The 21,310-nt window shown below is 42.5% G+C and overlaps 1 protein-coding gene across 1 annotated transcript; it reads left to right on the top strand.

The window, feature by feature from the left end:
• The first annotated feature begins 10,682 nt into the window (after window positions 1–10,682).
• Window positions 10,683–19,756, top strand: LOC105033492 (NAC domain-containing protein 7-like). The gene is made up of 4 exons (XM_010908322.3): window positions 10,683–11,392; window positions 14,336–14,517; window positions 14,610–14,881; window positions 16,888–19,756. The coding sequence occupies exons 2-4, from the start codon at window positions 14,358–14,360 to the stop codon at window positions 17,458–17,460; spliced, it is 1,005 nt and encodes a 334-aa protein (XP_010906624.1). The 5' UTR covers window positions 10,683–11,392; window positions 14,336–14,357; the 3' UTR covers window positions 17,461–19,756.
• The last annotated feature ends 1,554 nt before the right edge of the window (window positions 19,757–21,310 follow it).

Genomic DNA, 21,310 nt, shown 5'->3' with positions numbered 1-21,310 from the left:
TCCGTCGGCACTTTTCTTCATCGTAACTTGCTATTGCTTTAAAGCGCCGTAACATGACGACGCTTATTAAAAGCATCCGTAGGTAGATGCGGTTTTTGAGATTTTCTGACGCTTCCTCCTAGCATTTACCATATTAAGTCAATAAATCTTATTATTTTTGTACTGCCGGGATCTTATCTAAAAATGCTAAACTAGAAAAAGTCCTAGGTCATATTATATAGAGTCATGTTGACTGCAACCATTAGGTTGCTGCAATGTCAACTTAGTCTCTATCGGGTGTCTAATCAAATAGCTATCAAAGCATGGATGATGAATAATTACAATAATCCATGTCTCCATCAAACCCTCAATCAAGGTTTTTTCTACTCTCTTAACAATGTTGACTAAAGACGAGAGAAAACATTTGCTAAATGTGCCTTGAATTCCTTGATCCATCCCATGATTCAATTTAACAAGTTTGAAGAAAGAAAAAAATAAATGTGAATTTTTTGTGATATCTGTGATGTTAACGGAGGGTTTGGGCTGATAGCCCAAGCCGAAGCCCACCATTAACCTCTTATGAGGGTACAAGGATAGGATCCCAATAGCATAGACCCGATCTGATTTTGATATATATATTTTTTTTTGAATTTAAAAAAAAAAAAGTTAGAACAGGATCTATTAGAGGTTAGGATTTGTCGAGAGGCCTCTATTCTTGTACTATATCTTTTTTTTGATTATAATGAAATTTCTATTCTGTTGCGATCAATCCTATCGTCGTCTGGCGTCGGGAATGAGCACCTGCAAGAGAAGTCCGTACTGACCGGAGACATCTTCAGTGGGGACCCTCCGACGGTCAAGTTAGAGAGGAGACTAGGCAACAGTAGAAAAGAATCAGAGAGACTCAGCGAGAGAGAGATCGAGAGAGTCCAGGGGTTTCGAAAGAAACCTCTTCGGAGCACTGTTGCCTTCCCCGTTTTATAGTAGAGCGCGGCGTGGTGCTGCCATTAATGTCGCAGACAACTGGGGGAGTTGTCAAATCGCCGGAGGCTGTCAGAGTCGTCCGGACTGTCAAGTCACCGTGGGCTGTCAAATCGCTAGGATTAATCTATTTTCTCGGCAGGACAATGCCCCAGGGCGGCTATGCCACACATCCTTGTCAGGACGGCGGTCCATAGCAGTCGTACGACGTTTGGGGGAGCCGACCGACCATACATCGGTATTTGGTTGTGAGACGTCGGGTGAAGACCCAGGGACACCGTCGACTGGTCTGGCGCATTATGGGAATCGGACATTAGCCACCACCCCTGCCTGACAGTGAGTCGATAGAGTCGGGCTCCACCGTTCGGCTAGTCAGGAACAGAATGGGTCTGCCCGACCGACATACCTTCGGTCGGACAGTGTCGACAGTCGTTGGTTGGTGCGGTCGGTAGAGTCGGGCGCCGATCAGACAGGCCCGAGGGTGAGTCGGCGTGAAAGGGGTCGATCGGTATATCCCAACAGTTGCCCCCCCACTCCTGAGTCGGATGTCGTGCTGGCCAGCATCTTCGCGTGGGCGACGGCTTCAGGCGAAAGGAGTGGATATCCATCGCATCATGCTCCGACTCTGGAGACCGTACCAATGATCGGTTCGGCGCCAGACGTCTTATGGGTGTCAGGCATCCCATCAGTGTCAGACGTCCCATCGGGAACAGAAACCGCCGTTTCCGTCGTCTCCTCGGGAACGCAAACCACCATGATTTTTTCGTCACGTGGCAAGGGGCCATTGGGCCGAACCCGTTCAGGCGGATGGAGGCGACGTGGCCTGATCTGGGGTAGGTGTGCCGAATCGACGGACCGAAGGAAGGCCCAGATGCCACCACATGTCACGATCTGGGAGACCCTCGTTGGGCGTGCTCTCATCCCGACCGTCGAGGGGCACTATATATATAGGGCCACCTGCATCCAAAACTCCACTTTTCGTAGCCTTATTGCTGAGACTCTGATCGAGTGATCCCTTTGTCTTAGGTAGCTGTCCCTGCCTTCTTCCTAGGAAAGTCTTCTCGAAGCCTTTGTCTTCTTGTTTTTCGCTCCCTTGGAATTTTCTTCTTTCTTCTTCTTCTTCATCCTTCGGCCTTGGTTCTAGCGTCATGGCCAGAACCTCCCCACGAGGAAGTCGATCGGGGAACCCGACCGACGATTCTCTGTCGACCCCGGAGGTGGAGGTTTTTTCACTTTCGAGGTCGAACGTCGATCGGCTCAGGGAGCAGTACTGCATCCCGAAGCAGTTTCGGCTGTTCGCCCCTGGAGCCGATGGTCGGGTTAACAACCCGCCTCCGGGCCAGGTGGCTTTCTACGTCGAGGACCTCCGGACCGGTCTTCGCTTTTCGGTTTCGGAGTTCGTCCGGAACATACGGAACTTCTATTTTAATTTTTGACACGCCATTTTTTTTGAAAAAAATAAAAAGAATGAGCCAGAAGGCTCCACATTTACATTAAGATAAATTTTGCTACATCTCATTTTTATCCTAACAAAAAGAAAAGTTTAATTTACATGTCATCGCATGGTGCTAGATTTCCTACTTCCGTTGCTCTCATTACCCAGATCATAGCTGTACCACAGGAATGTTTCCACTGTTTCCCTCCTCATACCCCAAGGGTCATAGATCAGATTGATAGAAGATGTAGGCGATTTCTATGGAGAGGAAACAAGAACTGCATGGGTGGACACTGTTTGGTAAATTGGGAAAAAGGTATAATGACCAAAAACCATGCGAGGACAATTGGTATTATCAATCTCAAGATTTTCAGTCAGAGCCTTCTTGTTAAATGCTGGTGGAGATCCTTCAAAGAACCACACCAATCATGGAGAAAGCTCATTACAAATCTGCATTATCAAAACAAATGATCCCATGCATGCCATACACGAATCAATGAATTAAAATTTGCATCAGCTAGCTGGAAGGGAGTATTAAAAGTTCGACACTTCTTCAAACAAAGTGTCAGATTTCAGTGTGGAAACGGAAAAGAAATCTCCTTTTGGAATGATCATTGGATCTCCAATGAGCTCCTTAGATGCATGCTGCCAGGTTTGTTCCTTCTATCCTCAAATTTGCAAATCTCAGTTGCAGGATTTATAGACTCCACAAACACAACAGAGATGTTTCGAGACATCCTAAACGCAAATGGATTTAAAGAGTTAGAAATTCTGGATCATCTCCTTCGCACAATTATCCGATCCAAGGCATCGTAGCCTGATGTCGCAAGTCTGGAGAGTGCATCGGTCCGAGTGTTCTCCGATCTGAAAATGTGGAAGATCTCGAAATACTCAAGGTGTGCCAAGAGATCTCTCACCTTCTGGAGATATTTTGCCATGGTCGGGTCTCGCGCCTCAAATTCACCTTTGACTTGCCCCACGATCAGTTGGGAGTCAGAGAAGACTCTGAGGCTGTCGATCCTTAGCTCCTTCACTACTCTCAAGCCAGCGAGGAGCGCTTCATACTTGGCTTGATTATTGGAGGCTTTGAAGTCAAACCGAAGGGCGTACTCGGTGACCACTCCTTCTGAGTTGGTGAGCGGGAACCCGGCCCCGCTCCCTCGAGCGTTGGAAGCTCCATCGATGTGCAACACCTAGGTGGACCCGGGATCAGGTTCGGAGATTACAGCCTCTTTGGAGTTCCTGCCTTCTGATCCTTGGTCAGTTGTCGAGCACTCCGCAATAAAGTCGGCCAAGACCTGGGCTTTCAAGGTAGGTCACGGTCGGTATTGAATGTCAAACTCACTCAGCCTCATCGCCCATTTCGTCAGTCATCCCAATGTATCGGGGCGACGCAAAATCGCCCTCAGGGGCTGGTCGGTGAGGACCACGATAGCGTGTGCTTGAAAATACGGACGGAGTCGTTGTGCAGACATGATCAAGGCGAATATCATTTTCTCCATCTTTGAGTACCGAGCTTCAGCTTCGTGGAGCACTTTACTGGTGTAATATATGGGTTGGTGAATTCGGCTCTCATTCTCTCGGACGAGCACCGAGCTAACCGCCTCTGGGGAGGTTGTCAAGTAGAGGTACAGCATTTTTCTGACTTCTAGCTTTACAAGCAGTGGCGGGGAGGCCATATATCTTTTCAGATCCTCGAAGGTCTGCCGGCACTCGTCCGGCCAAGAGAAGTCCTTCGCCTGCCTCAGGGTTTTGAAGAACGGGAGGCATCTCTCAGTCGATCGAGAAATGAATCGGCTGAGCGCGATGATCCTTCTGTTAAGCTGCTGTACCTCCTTTTTGGTGTCCGGGTGCCGCATGTCAATGATCGCCTTTATCTTCTCAGGGTTAGCCTCAATTCTTCGCTGAGAAATGAGAAACCTGAGAAACTTCTTCGATGTCACCCCGAAGGCGCACTTAGTCGGATTCAACCTCATCCGATGTCGTCGAAGGGTGCGAAAAGTTTCTTCGAGGTCTTGGACATGATCTGAAGCCTGCGCGCTCTTCACCAGCATGTCGTCTACGTACACCTCCATGTTGCGTCCGATTTGGTCTTTAAAGACCTTATTGACAAGTCGCTGGTAGGTGGCTCCGACATTTTTCAGTCCGAAGGGCATTACTCTGTAGCAGTAAAGGCCCTTGACGGTCACGAAGGCTGTGTGCTCCTCGCCTTCAGGCGCTATCCGGATCTGATTGTATCCGACGAAGGCATCCATGAGGCTGAGCAGTCGATGGTCGGACGTCGCGTCTACCAGCTGATCAATTTTTGGAAGTGAGAAGCTGTCCTTCGGACAGGCACGATTTAAGTCAGTATAGTCGATGCAGATCCTTCACCTTCCATTGGCTTTTTTCACCATGACAACATTGGCGAGCCAATCGAGGTACGTGGTTTTCCTGATGAAGCCCGCCTCGAGCAGCTTGTCCACCTCCTCGTTGATGGCCTTCTGTTTTTCGGGAGCAAAAAACCGCTTCTTCTGCCTCACCGGCCTCATTCCAGAGTCGATGTTGAGTCGGTGAGTCATCGTCTCTGGAGGGATGCCGGACATATCCGCTGCCGACCAAGCGAATACATCGACATTGGCCTTCAGCAGCTCTACCAGATATCGTTGCTCAGAGTCGGACAATTGGGATCCGACCCAGACCACTCGTTTGGGATTCTCCGCTATCGAGATGAAAACCAGCTATTCGGCAGGTTCGCCCCATTCTTCCTCTCTCCGTTGGTCCAACTTGTCGGCCGTCAGGGAGTCCTTTACTTCGTTACCTCGAGCAGAGATTTGGAAGCATCGTCGAGCGAGCTGTTGATCCCCGTGCATCTTTCCGACTCTGTTTTTGGTTGGGAACCGAACCAGCAGGTGGTAAGTCGAGACTATTGCTCTGAGGGCGTTTAGTCCAGATCTTTCAAGTATGACGTTGTAGGTCGAAGGCACTTGGACGATCGTGAAGGTTAGATGGACTGTGCTTTGTCGAGGTCCAGTTCCAGCTGTTACGGGAGGAGTAATTTCTCCTTCCACTGTGACAACTTCCCCGACAAAACCCACCAGGGGCGTGGAGACTCTCTCAAGCCGATCAGCCGACAGTCGCATTCGGGAGAAGGTCGAGTAGAATAAAATATTAGTCGAACTTTCATTATCAACAAAGATCCTTCTTACATCATAATTTGCTATTGTTGCCGAGACAACAACAGCGTCGTCATGGGGAGTTTGGATTCTCCGAGCATCTTCATCTGTAAAAGTAATTACATCATCTTGGCGCAGCTTCTTCATTGACTCCCCTCCAGCAGTCGTCCCCCGGTCTAGTCGTTTGGAGATCATGTTGATGACCCCGACCGTGGGCTGATTGTTTGCTGCCTCCTCAGTCGGTTGGGGTCATCGGTCGGGGACGGGTCGAGTCGACAGTTTCTTTCGAAATTTTTCGAGATACCCTCAACGTATGAGGGCCTCGATTTCATCCTTGAGTTGGATGCACTGCTCGATGTTGTGGCCGTGGCTCCGATGAAATCGGCAGTACTTTCGCCGGTCGAGGCCCTTTGCCTTCAAAGGTGGAGGCCGTCGCAGATATTTTTTTCCCTCGATCTCCATCAAAATCTGCGCACGAGGAGCAGAGAGAGGAGTATAGGAGTCATACCTGGGATGCATCGACCTCGAACTCCATCGTCGAGGCGATCTCAGGCTCCGTCGCTGGGGTGAGACCTGTTTGTCGATCGGGGGCCTGCTAGGCTCGGTAGGAGCCCGACCTTTCCTTCGCTTCTCCTTCGGATCCTTGGTCTCAATCAGGTGTCGGTCGGAAGCTCCTTTGTCTGCGCGCATGTATTTGTATGCGTGCTCCAGCAGTTCGGCGTATGTCTGGGGGAGGGTCTTGTCCAAGAAGTATGTAAATCGGGACCCCCTTAGCCCCCTCTTCATGGCTGAAATAGTCATGTCTTCGTTGAGGTCCCGAACCTCAAGTGTGGCTACGTTGAATCGCATCACGAAGTATCGGAGCATCTCATTTTCTCCCTGCTTGAGGAAAAAAAAGACTGTCCGAGGTTCGTGGCGGCTTTCGGCTGGTGCTGAAATGGACCACGAAAGCATGTTCGAGCTGTCCGAAGGAGTGGATGCTTCCTGAGCGGAGGTCAGAGTACCATACCCTGGCGGCCTTACGAAGCATGCCAGGGAAGCCGATGCAGAGAAGGGCATCGGTTGCCCCTTGAATCGTCATGAGAGCCTTGTAGCTCTCCAAATGGTCAACTGGGTCAGTGGAGCCTTCGTAGGGCTCCGCATGAGATATCTTGAACCAACTAGGAATCGGCTTGTTGAGGATGAGTTGGAAGAGAGGTTGGACGATCTGAAAGTCGACGTCGTTCGAGGACTTCTGTCCGTCCACCTGCAGCTGGACAAGCCGACGGTCGATTTCTTCAAACCTGCGTTCGTAGTCGTCGGTCCATCAATGCTGAGAGACTCCGGGGGTCGAGTCTCCTGACGAATCTGAGAGGGAGGCGAACGGTATCCGCGACCGCTTTTTCTTCCTCGCTCATTCCAGCTGGGAAGGAGAGGGTCGTCGGGACCGATGGGTATCATGCCGTGGCCGCCTTTCTCCCTCTTGGTGGGAGTGCTGTGACGGCTACTCCTGAGGAGGAGACGGAGACTGATGCGGGCGTCGACGGTTGCTCCTGGAGGGCATCGGGTGTGCCGCCGGTTGCCCCACGGCGATTGCGGCAACCAGGTTGGTTGTTGTTGAAGGCTCTTGACTGCATCCATCAGCATAGTCATCTGCCGCATGATCGCCGCAATCTGCCCCTCCATGGTCATCACGGGATGCGGAGAGTTGGGTTCCGCAATGGAGGGTGGAGGAGAGGCCTCTTTTCGACGGAAAGAGTGCCTCGCCGATCCGGTGGCCCTCGATTGCTGAGCCCTAGTTCTTATCATTTCGAAAGGATTTTTTCAAGCTCTGTGGAGGTTGTGATCCTCCCCCTACCTAGCGCGCCAAACCTGTTGCGGTCAATCCCCTCGTCGCCTGGCGCCGGGAACGAGCACCTGCAAGAGAAGTCCGCACTGACCGGAGATGTCTTCGACGGAGACCCTCCAACGGTCAAGTCAGAGAGAAGATTAGGCAACAGTAGAAAAGAATCAGGGAGACTCAGCGAGAGAAAGAGAGAGAGTGAGAGAGTCCAGGGGTTTCGAAAGGAACCTCTTCGGAGCACTGTTGCCTTCCCCGTTTTATAGTAGAGCACGGCGTGGTGCTGCCATTAATGGCGCAGATAACTGGGGGAGTTGTCAAATTGCCGGAGGTTGTCAGAGTCACCGCGGACTGTCAAGTCACCGTGGGCTGTCAAAACACTGGGATTAATCTATGTCCTCGGCAGAACAATGCCTCAGGGCGGCTATGCCGTACGCTCTTGTCAGGACGGCGGCCCATAGCAGTCGTACGACGTTTGGGGGAGCCGACCGATCATACATCAGCATTTGGTTGCGGGACGTCGGGTGAAGATCCAGGGACACCGTTGGCTGGTCTGGCGCATTGCGGAAATCGGGCATCGGCCACCACCCCCGCCTGACAGTGAGTCGGTAGAGTCGGGCTCTGCCGTTTGGCTAGTCGGAAACAGAATGGGTCCACCCGACTGACATACCTTCGATCGGACAGTGTCGACAGTCGTTGGTTGGTGCGGTCGGTAGAATCGGACGCCGGTCAGACAGACCCGAAGGTGAGTCGGCGTGAAAGAGGTCGATCGGTATATCCCAACATATTCCATCCTCACCGGTGAATATATAAGTCCATGGCTGAACCACATAAAATTGTGAATATATATATATTATGTCTTTTTCTTCTCTCTATCTTCTCAAATTTTTTTGTTCTTCTTTATTTGGGGCCCTAAGTACCTTGTTCATTAAGATCCTTTTCAACAACTTCTTTATTATGTTAGCTACGGTTTTTGGATTCCTAAGAATTGTAGGATTTTTCAATCTTGTAATTCAACAAGGAGCTTAATTCTAGCAAAGCAACTAGCTTTTGATAGCTACATCTTTCATATTAGCTACTGTTGCCACTGAACCTCGATGGCACCACGTCAAAAAGTCGATTAGGTGCACCAGCAGATACGAGTTGCCCTCCTTGACTGAGAGATCTGCAACGAAAGTCTACTTGCTAAAGCATGTTTGGTGCGAGACTCTCTGATGCTTCAGTCAGTTGGAATTTAGAGAACAGACAAAAAAAAAAAGAGAGACAGATAAGAGCAGAATGCTAGCTCTTCAATCCGAAGTTTGGCCTTATCTGAAGATCTCCTTCTTATCTTTTTTACCTCAATGGCCTGTCAGATTGTGGCCTCGTAGGCCCTAACAGCTTATCAGATTCTGGCATAACAACCACTACCTCATAATCAGAATTGTTAGTCATACCTGCAAACCAGATTAGTTAGTTGTGAATGTAGTTCATACCCACGTTCTGGAGGTTGTTGGAAAATCTCAGAGATCATCCATACAGTCGAGTAAACCGAGAACCTAAGATGAGATTCCACCTCGGGCGTACGGATATTCGTGCGAGTTGCTATATGTTGTCAGTCAGATCCTGACCTTTTGGTCAATATCTAATTGAGGTAGAGATTGGATGAAGATCGATATCATGATGTTGCCTGACCTTGGGTACTCCAGCCTTCCCTTGGTGTCCAACAGTCTCATCTGATCAGACTATCTGTAGACATTTGGCTGTGATCTGAAGAAAAGAGGTTGGATCCCGTAGCGGACAATCCCTATAACAGCTACCCTGTCATGGTATTAAGATATCTTTCGCTATCCAAGCTCCTTAACTTATGCTTCCATTGTTTGTTAGGTTTCCCCTCCCTATGGTGTGGCTAAAAACGGTGCTGATGGACCGGTTAGGGACTTAAAAGCGGGAGCAAGTTTCATCACTAGATATGAACATGGGGCCAGGTTATGTATGCTGGATAGATCTTCCATACTTCTTCAACATAGTTGGCTGAATTAGTTGGAAAAGAGGGATTGACATTTGCACCCAAAAGCTCCATCTTAACCATATCTAGCTAGAAGTGATTCTGCAATAAATATCCATTGGATGATACATAAATAAAATATAAAAACCACTGGTTATTGATAATTGATAAGTATTATTGTTGACTAGACTTTTGATTTAAAATAATACGTGGCCTATTTGCAAATGGGCTGGTTCAATGCTCCCGCATCACGTGGCACTTCTTGCTTCATATTTTTATATATAAATGAGATGAAAAATAAAAAAGAAAAAGGTACTACTTGCTTTATTTTTCTGCACCTAAAACACACAAACCCTACCACCATACACAAGATTTGATTTTAATGTTGGATTATCTATAACACATCTCTCTTCATGAGCATTCATGTCACAAATTTTCAAACAAAATGGTGGCCAGAATTAAGCCATGCATGGATGAAATGCAGGGAAACTTCCTAGATTTTGAAGACAAAACAAAAAAGGGAAACTGGGGGTGAGCATCTGCAATGAACCAGCCAGACAGCGCAGTCCTTGTCAGACTCAGCACACGCACTGTACCCCCACAGCACGTGCCAACCTTCGGGAACGCGGTCCCACGTGCGCGCTGCGGGCCCGCCGAGGACAACAGGCCAGCACCCAAATTGCGAGCCTAATGATCGGGGCCAGCCCACGCCGGACACCGAGCCGCTCCCCACACTACCCCACCCCCCATCATTTCCCTCCACCTGGGTCCCACGCCCACTCACTCTGGCCCCGTTGCCCCTCCCCTCTCATCCCCCAGTGCCTCAGTACCGAGCAGCCCTAGCTCTCTCCCTCTCTCTCTCTCTCTCTCTCTCTGTGTGTGTCTCTGTGAAGTTCTATTGGAGGGCTGTCCTTATCGTAGGTCGGTTGGTGGGGTCCGTGACGCAAAAGCGACAACAAGGAAAGCTAGACAAAAGCGTAGAGAGAAATAGTGAGTCACTGGCCAACCAACCATGGAGAGATACATATGTACTGTGGGGTGAACTCTCGATAGCTTGGAAGGGTCCCTGGACTACAAGGGAGATTGAAGGTTGTACTCTTTTTGGATCACATTCCTTTTGTCCCTTAAAAACTTTTACCATGAGCTATTAGTAAAAAGCACAATGTGAGATGGCTAAGAGCCGGGGGGGGAAGAGGGGTATAATGGAAAGGTAATGGAAGGTTGGGGTGGGGGCCACAAGGGTGCAGTGGCCGAGGTGGCCGTTCTATCACGTCTCCTCTATATCTTCCTTCCTTTCCCCGTTCACCCGTTGCAGAGTATGTTTTTGTGTTTCTTTACATATATTTTACCAGCTCTTTTTGAGTTCTGGGCTTTGGTTGTGTGAGAGTGGAAAGGTGGTGTTCCAAAGTTTACAAGCTTTTAACTAAGCTTGAGTTCTGGTTCTCCCCGTTTTGCTTTCTTTCCCGTTCCGTTTGCTGCCACCCTCTCTCTCCCCGCCATCGTGAGAGGCAATCGGCTCTGGTTGTTATCGGAGGCGGATAGGTACCTGTTGCGGCGAAGGCTCTCTCTCCGACCTTTCTCACCATATTCTTCTTTTTTATTTTTTGACAGATTTCTCACCACATTCATTTCGTTAGTTATAGGTACGAAACGGCATCTGGCCTTCTCTCTCTCTCTCTCTCTCTCTCTCTCTCTCAGGTTTGTTTTCCTTGGGATCAGATTCTCTCTCTGGAGTTTGGTTGCTTTGGGATCAGATTCCTCTCAGTGCTCTTGAACTGTAACTGCTGGGCGAAGGGGGGCGAGTTCCAGGGGTTCAAGTTCCAAGGTTGGTTGATGTTGCTCCCGGACAAAAAGAGCTAGGCTAAAAGCAAGCTCGCTCGCTCTCTCTCTCGCTCAGTCGCTCCCTCCCTCCCCGCCCCCCGAGAAGTACTCGATCTTGCTGAGTTGGATCAAAGAAGCGGCATCAATAGCTCAGATTCTCAGAAACACAAATACGTGGGCCGATAGCAAGGGAATCTGAGTGCTACGTGCAACCGGTGAGCTCGCTCGCTCTCTCTCTCTCTCTCTCTCTCTCTCTCTCTCTCTTTCTCTCTCTCTCTCTCTCGCCCCCACCTACCACCGCCCCCCACCCCCCCGTGTGGATAGGTTTATGCCTCTTAGCGAGGATTTATAGTTGCGGAGATCCACAACCTTGCTATGATTTTATTGAGTTTTTATCTTTGGCTGCAGAGACTTTTAGCATGGCTAGCTCAAGAGGATCTGTCCTCCTCTCTCTTTGGTCTGAAAAAATAGAAGATCTCTGAGTTTGATGGTTGAGTCCTTCGATACGTCCAAAGCCTATAACCGATCAGTTGACACGTCAGGACCCACCCTAATAAGTTGTTTTAATAAAGAGATTTCAATAGAATGCCAGTATCTCATCCTCATATTTGCTAGCTGAAGATAAGCCATCTTGCTCGTAGTCAGTGTCATCTTGTTTACATTTGCTTGAGTTGGTTCCAATAGAGATCGAGCCAAGTGATATGAGATTGTTAATGGAGGTTATAAAGAGAGTTGTTTGTGGGGTATTATTTCGTTTGGTTCAAGAAAATATGGAAGGAAGAGCATTCATCTTATACATGAAGACCAATGTAATGCTTCATTGATTAAAAGGGCTTATGATTACTTGGAGTGTGCTTTTATAGTTTACTATAGGGTAAAATATCCAAGATGAATTATCGGAAAGTCAAGAAAATAATAAAACAAAGTGACCAGATGACATCTAAATTCTTCATAGGTTGGTTCTGAAATACTTCCGCGAACAAAGGAAAGGAATACTTCCCAATGATGATATATATAGGGATACATCATATGCCTTCCTAATTTGTTCTGTCTATTATGTGCAACAACATTGCATCACATGTTGCAGCCTAGCTGATGGAAAACAAAGCCCCAAATCAGGAATTCTGGTGGACCTAGGAAATTTTATTCCAGCTGAGTTTCACTTTTTTTTAATTTTTATACATATGTACCCATGGATTTCGTTTATAGAGCCATGCATGGATTTTCTAATAAAGTACAATGACCAAGTCCAACTAAACGTTAATTTGTTTGTTTTTAGTATAACGACTTGAAAGTAAATGTACATATGAAACATGTCCTTCATGCATTAGATCCTCTAGTAAACATTATATATACAAGTACAATATTAAAATACTATTTATAATACTGATTTTTCAATGATGTTAATTAATTGTTTTTGCTAATTAAGATATGTAATATATTACAGAAAGTAAATTTTTGTCCTAATTGTTGGTGTCAACACCTCACCAATATATTACAAATAATATTTAGAGAATGAAACTTTGGAACCAGATATCTTCTCTATATTTTCATATAAGACATACCAGTACATTCTAAAGAATTGTATGATACAACTAATGGGGGGGGGTTTCCTACCTTACTTCCTAAGGCTTACAAGTGAAAGGGAAAACTCCTATCAACAATACAGCAAAGAAAGTTTTGTTATAATATACATGGATGACCTAGACGAAAATTCAATTTCTTGCAGTTAAGTACAAAAACTAGAAAATGCAAAGTTATTTTCAAGTAGTATGAAAAAATAAATGGTATTTTTAATCGAATCAAAGCCTTCCTCTTCTTCTTGTTGATGGTCCTAAGTTGCTCCTACCCCATATTGCTATTTTATGGAGCTTAACATTTTTCCTTAGCATTCCTCCCATATGACTAGTTGATTCTTCAGTAATTATTCAAAACTAATAGGCTATCATGTCCAGTAAATCTGTTTCTACATATTTATATAATTTATTATCTTTCATTTGAGTCTAGTTTATGGATTTGTATTCACTTTGTTGTTCTTAGAGGACCTTTTAATTTAAACATTTTCAAATACCGTGTCTATTTATAATATAGACTCAGGTTGTATCTTTCGCATGAAAGAATTATTGATCTTCTTTCTGAACTCAACCATTGGATTGCCCTTTGCACATTTTTCAAACATGACGAACCTCTTCTATCCATCCATAGCACAAATCATGAAGCTTATGTCGCACTTTGAAAGATATGCAAAGCATAATTCAATGGTTGAAATTGTGAAAGAAGATCAATCATTCTTTCATGCAAAAAATACAACTCGAACCCTTATAATATTAGGTTTTCATACATCTTCCATTTCTCCTTTGTTACCATGGCCATATAGGATCGAAGGCCTCTTTTCTTTTATCGAAGTTAGTATAGATTTGGTTCCACGTGCACATACTTTCTCAATCTTATTATTTTTTCAGACCACGGCAAATTCAGATGGATTAATTTTTCATCCATGAATTGCTCTATTCCATTTAAAATTCTAAACTTCAACTTTAAAAGAAACATGAAGGAGAAGAAAAAAATTCAGTGCTGTGATCAAGATCTTGTTATACCTTTAAGAGGATGAAGTGCGTTCATAAAATTAATTGCTTATATAATACAACAAACACTCAAGTTTGTAATTAGGTGAGCAAATTGATCGTAGCAAATCCAAAGTTTGGAAACGTTTTCTGCACTTATATTCCAGAAATGCCAAAAGTTTAGTAGGAAACAGCTTTTCTTGAGATCATAGAAGAAATATCTTTGCCTACTTGAAATACGTGAAATTTATAATGCCTTCATGTCAAATTGTTTTTATTTATTTTGTGAACTTTTCTTGTCAAATGTGGGTAATGTGTGCATGCAATGTTATTTTTAGAATTTTGCATTTTATTCAGGCCCTAAATTAAAATTAAAACCCTAAATTTCTAGCTTGCTTTGCAATCTAAATATTTTAGAAGGTCGTTACTTCAATGGCAGCCTTTCAAAAATCTCAATATATTTCATATCATTTGTGTTGTTTGATGTCATGTCATAATTAAGGTAGAAGGATAACACAAATTCCATCACATAAATTGATAATATGGGATAATTAATTAATCTCATGCTGATGATGCTTTTTACATTATTTACAGGACTTGATACGTCCACTAGAATATGGATACTTTTTCATGTGTTCCTCCAGGTTTTCGATTTCATCCTACTGATGAAGAGCTTGTGGATTACTATCTTAGGAAAAAAGTGGCTTCAAAAAAGATTGACCTAGATGTAATAAAGGATGTTGATTTGTACAAAATTGAGCCATGGGATCTTCAAGGTACCATTTACAGGAGTTGTTTTTTATGATGAAACGCAAGTTGATTTCATATATAGACATTTCAGTTTTAGCTGACATGTTCCTTAAAATAGACAAATGTAGGATAGGAGCAGACGAACAGCATGAATGGTATTTTTTCAGTCACAAAGATAAGAAGTATCCAACTGGTACTCGCACTAATAGAGCAACAGCAGCTGGATTTTGGAAGGCCACTGGAAGAGACAAGCCAATTTACTCAAAGCATAACCTTATCGGCATGAGGAAGACCTTAGTATTTTATAAAGGCAGAGCACCAAATGGGCAAAAGTCAGATTGGATCATGCATGAGTATCGGCTTGAAACTAATGAAAACGGAACTCCGCAGGCAAGTATTTTACACTTGAACTCAATTTTATTTATGGCCATTCGACGAGGACCAATTTAAAAATTTTTGATTCAATGGAACTGACACTTATATCGCATTGTTAATTTTTTCTGATTACTTTGCCTCTTCCAATTTTTTGGATTTTATTTCAAAAAGAAAATCAAATTTTGTAAGGTGGAATTTATAAGTTTTGAGGAACGGAACAAGATGGAGGTAAGAGATCACTATGTACGGCAACCAAGTGACATATTTCTTATGCTAAATAATTCTACCAGAAACAAAATGAAGAGAATAGAGAAAGAAATTTTTTTTTTCTTTTGTCAAAAAATAAGGGTTGCATGCTTTTAGGTGAATAAATCCATTAATCATACTATTAAATCTTAGGCCGCATATAGTTTGGATATTAAGAAGAGATTTACTATAAAACACAACATGTTTAAGTTTCTTTTTAAAATGTAATGGCATACCGTGCAAGGTAATTAATTCCTACTTCGGAAACCTGCAAGAGATTTTCATTACGACTTATGCTCGGAATAGTGCAATGACATTTTTAATTTCTGAATGATTTGTGCATTTTCGTTTTTGGGATGCAAACTTGTTGCTGAATCTAACGTTTTTCTGCTCAAGTCTTATGTAGAGCTTGTTGTAATCCTATGACTTGACTATTATAATAAAGCATATTATATTTCTTAGCTATTTTTAAATTTGATAGATGATATCATTAAAATTCGATTTCTCAGGGAAAATGAGAAAATAAAAGAAATGAATCTCATCGAGAAACTTATGATCAATTTGAAGCCTACATAAAGTTTCCCAGCAATTGATGAACGGGCATTACCGATGAAGTTATATGAGTGCAGGGCAAAATTCAATGGGTTGACATAAGTGCAATCTCAATTTTGATATATGTAGTTCAATCTAGCTTTTTTGAGTTAAACACTAAGGTTTAATTGCATCAAAATCTTGCATCGTACAAAAAATTGGATGTGACAGTTATTCCTCGAGCAACTTTCATATAGAGCAAGAAAAAGTTAGTAAGTATTGAAAATATCTAAATTTAATTGTGCATTGCTCTTAGAGTCCAAGTTTGATAAAATCAAGAGGTGCTATATGCTAGTCAAAGAGACTTTTATGTTTCCAAGAAATCTTAATTCAAAGAAGGCTATAGGAATTAATAAACCAAATTAATATTATCTTATTATTAGCAATGATCTCTAGTGTTTTCTATAAAATTATAAAATCAAATTGTTGCTTATAAATATGACTCTTAGTATATTATATAGAAAGTAGTTGAACGGTTGTAAAATCACCTATATAAAGAGATGTACTTGAGCTATTTTGGATCAAAAGAGTTTAAGAAATTCCAAACAAAGTTAAAAATTTCCTCTTCTATTAGATCTACTCTCTTCATATCTATAGAGAAATACTACAATTTCTCCTCTCCTCTATCCACCATAACAGTAAGCACGACTAACGTAATGATTTGAAATTAATTGGTCTTCTGGTTTTAGTGGAAAGAATAAATTAATGACATCTCAAAATTAAGTTGTAGGAAAAACCAAAATCACATTCTTTTCAATTTTCTTTGGACTCTCAATCTCTTGATGAACTAATCTTAATCCATTAAAATTCACATGGAAATTTAACTAATGATGAGCCAGCAATTTGCAGTCATTATTCTTACGCATAATGGCTATTTGAGGCATATTCAATCTTATTCTCAATTTTTTTCTTTTCTTTTCTTTTTTTTTTTTTTTGAGTTAATCCATCTTTGTTGCAATGCGATGGTCAATCTCTTGGTCACTAATTTTTTACAAATGGCAGATCTTCTTTTGGCAGAAGATGTTCTCAGAATTGCAAGTATACATTATTTTGCACCAAAGTCATTCACACTCAACTGTAGCTAGTTTTTCAGTTATAATTTTTGTTGCGCTACTTCCGTTATTTAGAGACCAAAGCGCTTTAAAGTGTGATTCCATGACCCATTGTTCAATTTCATGTTACAGGAAGAGGGTTGGGTTGTCTGCAGGGTGTTCAAGAAACGAGTGCCAACAGTAAGAAAACCAAGTGAGCTTGACTCTCCTTGTTGGTATGATGAACAATTATCCATCCTGCAAAGCCAACTTGATTCCCCGAATAGTATTTCAATACAGCCTAACATGGCATACCACCAGCATCTTCAATCCTACAAAAGAGAGACAAAAATGCACTACCACTTACCATATGAACCTTGCCACCAGCCTCAGCTAGAGAGCCAAAAACTTCCAAACTACATCAACCATTGGAATTCTCTCCAATCCTTTACTTCTTCAGAGGACAAAACAGTGCAGCCTACCCACCAACTTCAGATGGTCACGTTTTATGATAGCAGTGGAGACATAGATCAAGCAGTTGAGCAAGTGACAGATTGGAGGGTTCTCGACAAGTTTGTTGCTTCTCAGCTTAGCCATGATGGAACTAAAGGACCTGAGTATAATTCAGATACAGCTGATATTCTTCAAGTTTCCAGTAAACAAGAAGTGGCAGTGGAGTATGCTTCAAAATCCGCCTCAAGCTGCCAAATTGATTTATGGAAGTGAAACAGTATAATGGTAGAATTAGACTTATATATAATTAGTGATCTTAGGTAATATGATATCAATCAGATGGACAAGGCATGATTATGGCTTTTGTACATAAGTGACTGAAAATTTAGCATCAGTGGTGCTTTAGACATTTGTAGTAGTAGCTGATAGGGAATAACTAATATGAATAAGGTGATGGTTGATGCGGTCGAGGGTTTTGATGAACAAATCAGCTTTCTTCTTGAATGTTTAAGAACGGCTAATAAGTACTGATACAATTCAAGAAAACTATAACTGTTTTTCACAATAGAAACAAAAAAGAGAGAGGAGCCATAATTAGCAAACGAAAGAAAGAAAGAAAAGACAAAAGATTAGGAGTACTGCTAATGTTGCTTGCTCTGGAAAGAGGTATAAGACTCAGAAACTGGAAATCGTAGTATAAAAGAAAATAAAGTCTACTAATTGTTCTAAGTAGTAAAATTAAATCAGCAATGATATAATAATGTTGTTTATATTGTAGCTTTTAACAGGTTATTTCAATCCAAGCTAGATGCATTTTTCAGCAAGGAAACAATGTTCCAGCAAATGCAGGTGCATGTCATGCTTGCCTATTGATTGAGCTCTAGCTCTACTGTTGAAATTCAAGCTCTGCTTCCCAAATACATTAAGTTTATTCTAAACTGTTGCACATCATGTGCCTAAAACTCAAAAACTACTCTAGTGGGAATTTTTTTTTAAACAAAAAATAAACCAATTTTGTATTTTCTTAATGAAAATTGTAACATTCTTCCGAAAGCGAAAGGAACATTCTCAAATGTGATTAGCGGTTCAACTATTTAGTAATACATATTTGTTCTTGGAAAATCAAGATATATTCTAGTGGTATAGCATGAATTCAGACCATCAAAAATATTTGCAAAGTCATACACATTTTGGAAAAAATAAAGAACTTATGCAGAATAAATATTTTTACAAACACTACAATAAAATTACACCTTGCGAACTTTCTGTCTGTCAACTAATTTTTAAAAGAAGTAGGTAGTAACACTCTTATCTTCAACTACCAGAAAAGTGCAAGCATAATCAAGAGAAAGAGGCTTCCCACCTTACCTCCAAAAGAACATGATACCCCTGGATGGGACATACATCTTAACTAGCCTGATGAAACTTATATCTCAAAACTATTCTGGGCATGGATAAAGTAAGGATTGTTTTCTCTAAAGTAAGCACGTTAAAGTAGAAGAAAAACATATTGAGGAAAAAGAATGGGACTCTAAAATTTGTTACACTGCAGGAAATACATGACTTACATTTGATTCATATATATCAAGAATTTTTACATATTAACATAATTGCTTTTCTTGATAGAAGAAAAGTAACATGATATCCCAGCTTAAGAAAAATAAAAACAACAATAGCAGCAGTAACAGCATGTACATAACATCAAGAACAACAACTACACAACTGTGCTGCATACAGTTGCTCCTATCATATATCATTATTGTTAATGCCACTACTGCAATATTAATATTCACAACACAACCATAAACATATTAAACTCATAATAGCTTAGTATTTCCTATCAGCAGCTAAGATGCTCTCTTACAAGGAAAGCTCAGGACCATTTTCACATTTTTTAGCAACATGCATGATGTTACAAGAGCCCCCACCAATTTATGATTTCCTTTTTCCGATTTTTAGCTGTCAATAACAACCACTAACCTATATATGTAATTAAGCTAGGGAATGGTAACAAAAAGAGTAGACAACCATCTAGCCTCTGTTCATTCAGAAAGGGTGAACCTATTGAGCATGACTCAATGCAGAAGTGGCACAAATGAATCACATATATATTTAGATTCAAAACCATAGCCACTAGATCATGCTAAGATACCATGCCCCTGAAGTTGTTTTCAGATACTGTTTGCCATGTCATCCATATATGTGGATGAGGCATGACTAGGGAGCCTCATTGACACAAGCACAGAACCCTAACATCCCACTAGTTGCAATGAGCGACATGCCTAGCTAGATCACGACCATCACGGCTCTGTTCTCCCAAAACACAACCAAGCATGTCCATATGAAACTCTCTTATGCATGCATCAAATTATCCTATACGGTGCACGAACATATCAGGTGACGTTTGGTTTGAAATGAGGCTGAAATAAGTGCAAATAAATCATTTTGACCTTTGGTACCATTGAAGCACCTCGGTATAACTATAAATTGGGGAAGTGAACTGTTAAGAGAGCCTTAGCAGACTTATGCAAAAGAGCTTAGCTTCAATAAGCTATAAGGAGAAGCTATATATTACCTAAAGTGCATATCATCCATGAAGATCAAGTATGGTTAGAAAGGGGGAAAATCCACTGCAAACAAAAGATCCATTAGAACTGCCTAAAATGAAGCGCATAAATGAAAATTCAACCTACCCCAGGAGCGACGAACAATATGACATAAAGCTGCAATGCTAAAGGGAAGCTTTAAAAGAATAATTAAGGGAAAAATGCATTCAATCCCTAAAGACAATCTAGCTGAAAACTTGTGGCAAGAAAGGAAGCAGTAAAGCTTAATCCCTTTCGAGAAGCAAGCATAAACCAACATTGCTTCCTACCTACTTGGCTTGTGGTTTATATAGGTGAAGGAGAAACCACATGAAAGACATGCAAGCAAGCAAGCCAACTCCCTCGTCTCTTTAAAGCAACCCAATTTTCTATACCACCCAGACGGAGGGGGGAGGGGTGGGAGGGGGGAAGAGAGAGAAAGAGAGAGAGAGTCCAAGGTCAAAAAAGGGTGGGTTGCTGGGAATTAAGTGGACATACGTGCATGCACACTAACGCATGGGGTAAGGAATGGGGAAGAGGAATGATTAAGAGTGGTGTTGGTAAGTGCATGATGTTTGTGGAGGAAGATAGCATGATGTCTGCGTGAAAGCTCTCATGTGAACCTCCATCATGCTACCACCTCTATGCCCAATCCTCCTATCCTCCTTTCTTTACACGCTTGTGGTCAGCCCCGCCTTAATATTTCTTTGGTGGCTTCACTAATCATCTCTTCCTTTCATGCCTTTGTTTTTTCTCTCTTTTTGGCTGGACAACTTGGAGTTTGGCAGTGTCCATGCCAATTTATTATGACTTCCAAACATTATAATGATTCATCAAGTCTCATGCCCAATACAATGCACCTTATTCTTGTTTTTATAAATTAGAATATGTATTGAATAAGCTACATAAAGTAATTTCGTGCGGACCACTTATGCATGCATACAAAGTGCAGTTGTCCTTGTCCATTAGGTCTAGCTACAAGTTTGAGTGGTGGAGCGGTTTACATTTGTATTAATTGGCCCACTTTTTTTTGGGTTAGAGGTTGGGGAAACGCTACCTCATTGACATTAGTTGACTTCCTTACTTAGAAGGGTCTCTAAATCTTACGTTCATGTGAGAATATCAGCATGTTTTTTGTTAAGATATCATAACTCAGAAAGATCACTTCATGATGTCCGTGCATTTGTCATTCTAGGATCACCTGGTTGCATTGTCTTGAGATCGGTGTTGCATTGTTTTCAGGAATAGGATTGGAATGCCGCTTCTAGAATTTAGTCCTTCAACTTCTGGCAAATGGAAAGGGATGTATCAATATTAGCTTTAAAGACCAACTAAGTGTTAAAATCATCAAACATGATCTCTGAAGCATAAAAATTTATATAAAAACTAGTGCATCACCATAAATTCCTACCAAGTGAGAAAAAAAAAAGTATTACTATATATAGTTTTTAACAAAAATTTGATTAGGGAATTTGTACATATGTAAATTAAACGTTTCTTTGATTACCATTTAACCATAGCCCTTGCACACGTGTAGC

This window comes from Elaeis guineensis, chromosome 12 (genome assembly GCF_000442705.2).
Source record: "Elaeis guineensis isolate ETL-2024a chromosome 12, EG11, whole genome shotgun sequence".
Classification (NCBI taxonomy): domain Eukaryota; kingdom Viridiplantae; phylum Streptophyta; class Magnoliopsida; order Arecales; family Arecaceae; genus Elaeis; species Elaeis guineensis.
Note: the sequence above shows the minus strand (reverse complement) of the source record. Positions and strands in the feature narration are given on the sequence as shown.

Bases quoted from the DNA above. Each gene is read 5' to 3' on its own strand.
- LOC105033492 (XM_010908322.3), top strand. From the start codon at position 14,358: ATGGATACTTTTTCATGTGTTCCTCCAGGTTTTCGATTTCATCCTACT. The intron at 14,518-14,609 runs GTACCATTTACA...TCCTTAAAATAG, and splicing joins TGAGCCATGGGATCTTCAAG to ACAAATGTAGGATAGGAGCA. The intron at 14,882-16,887 runs GCAAGTATTTTA...TTCATGTTACAG, and splicing joins ATGAAAACGGAACTCCGCAG to GAAGAGGGTTGGGTTGTCTG.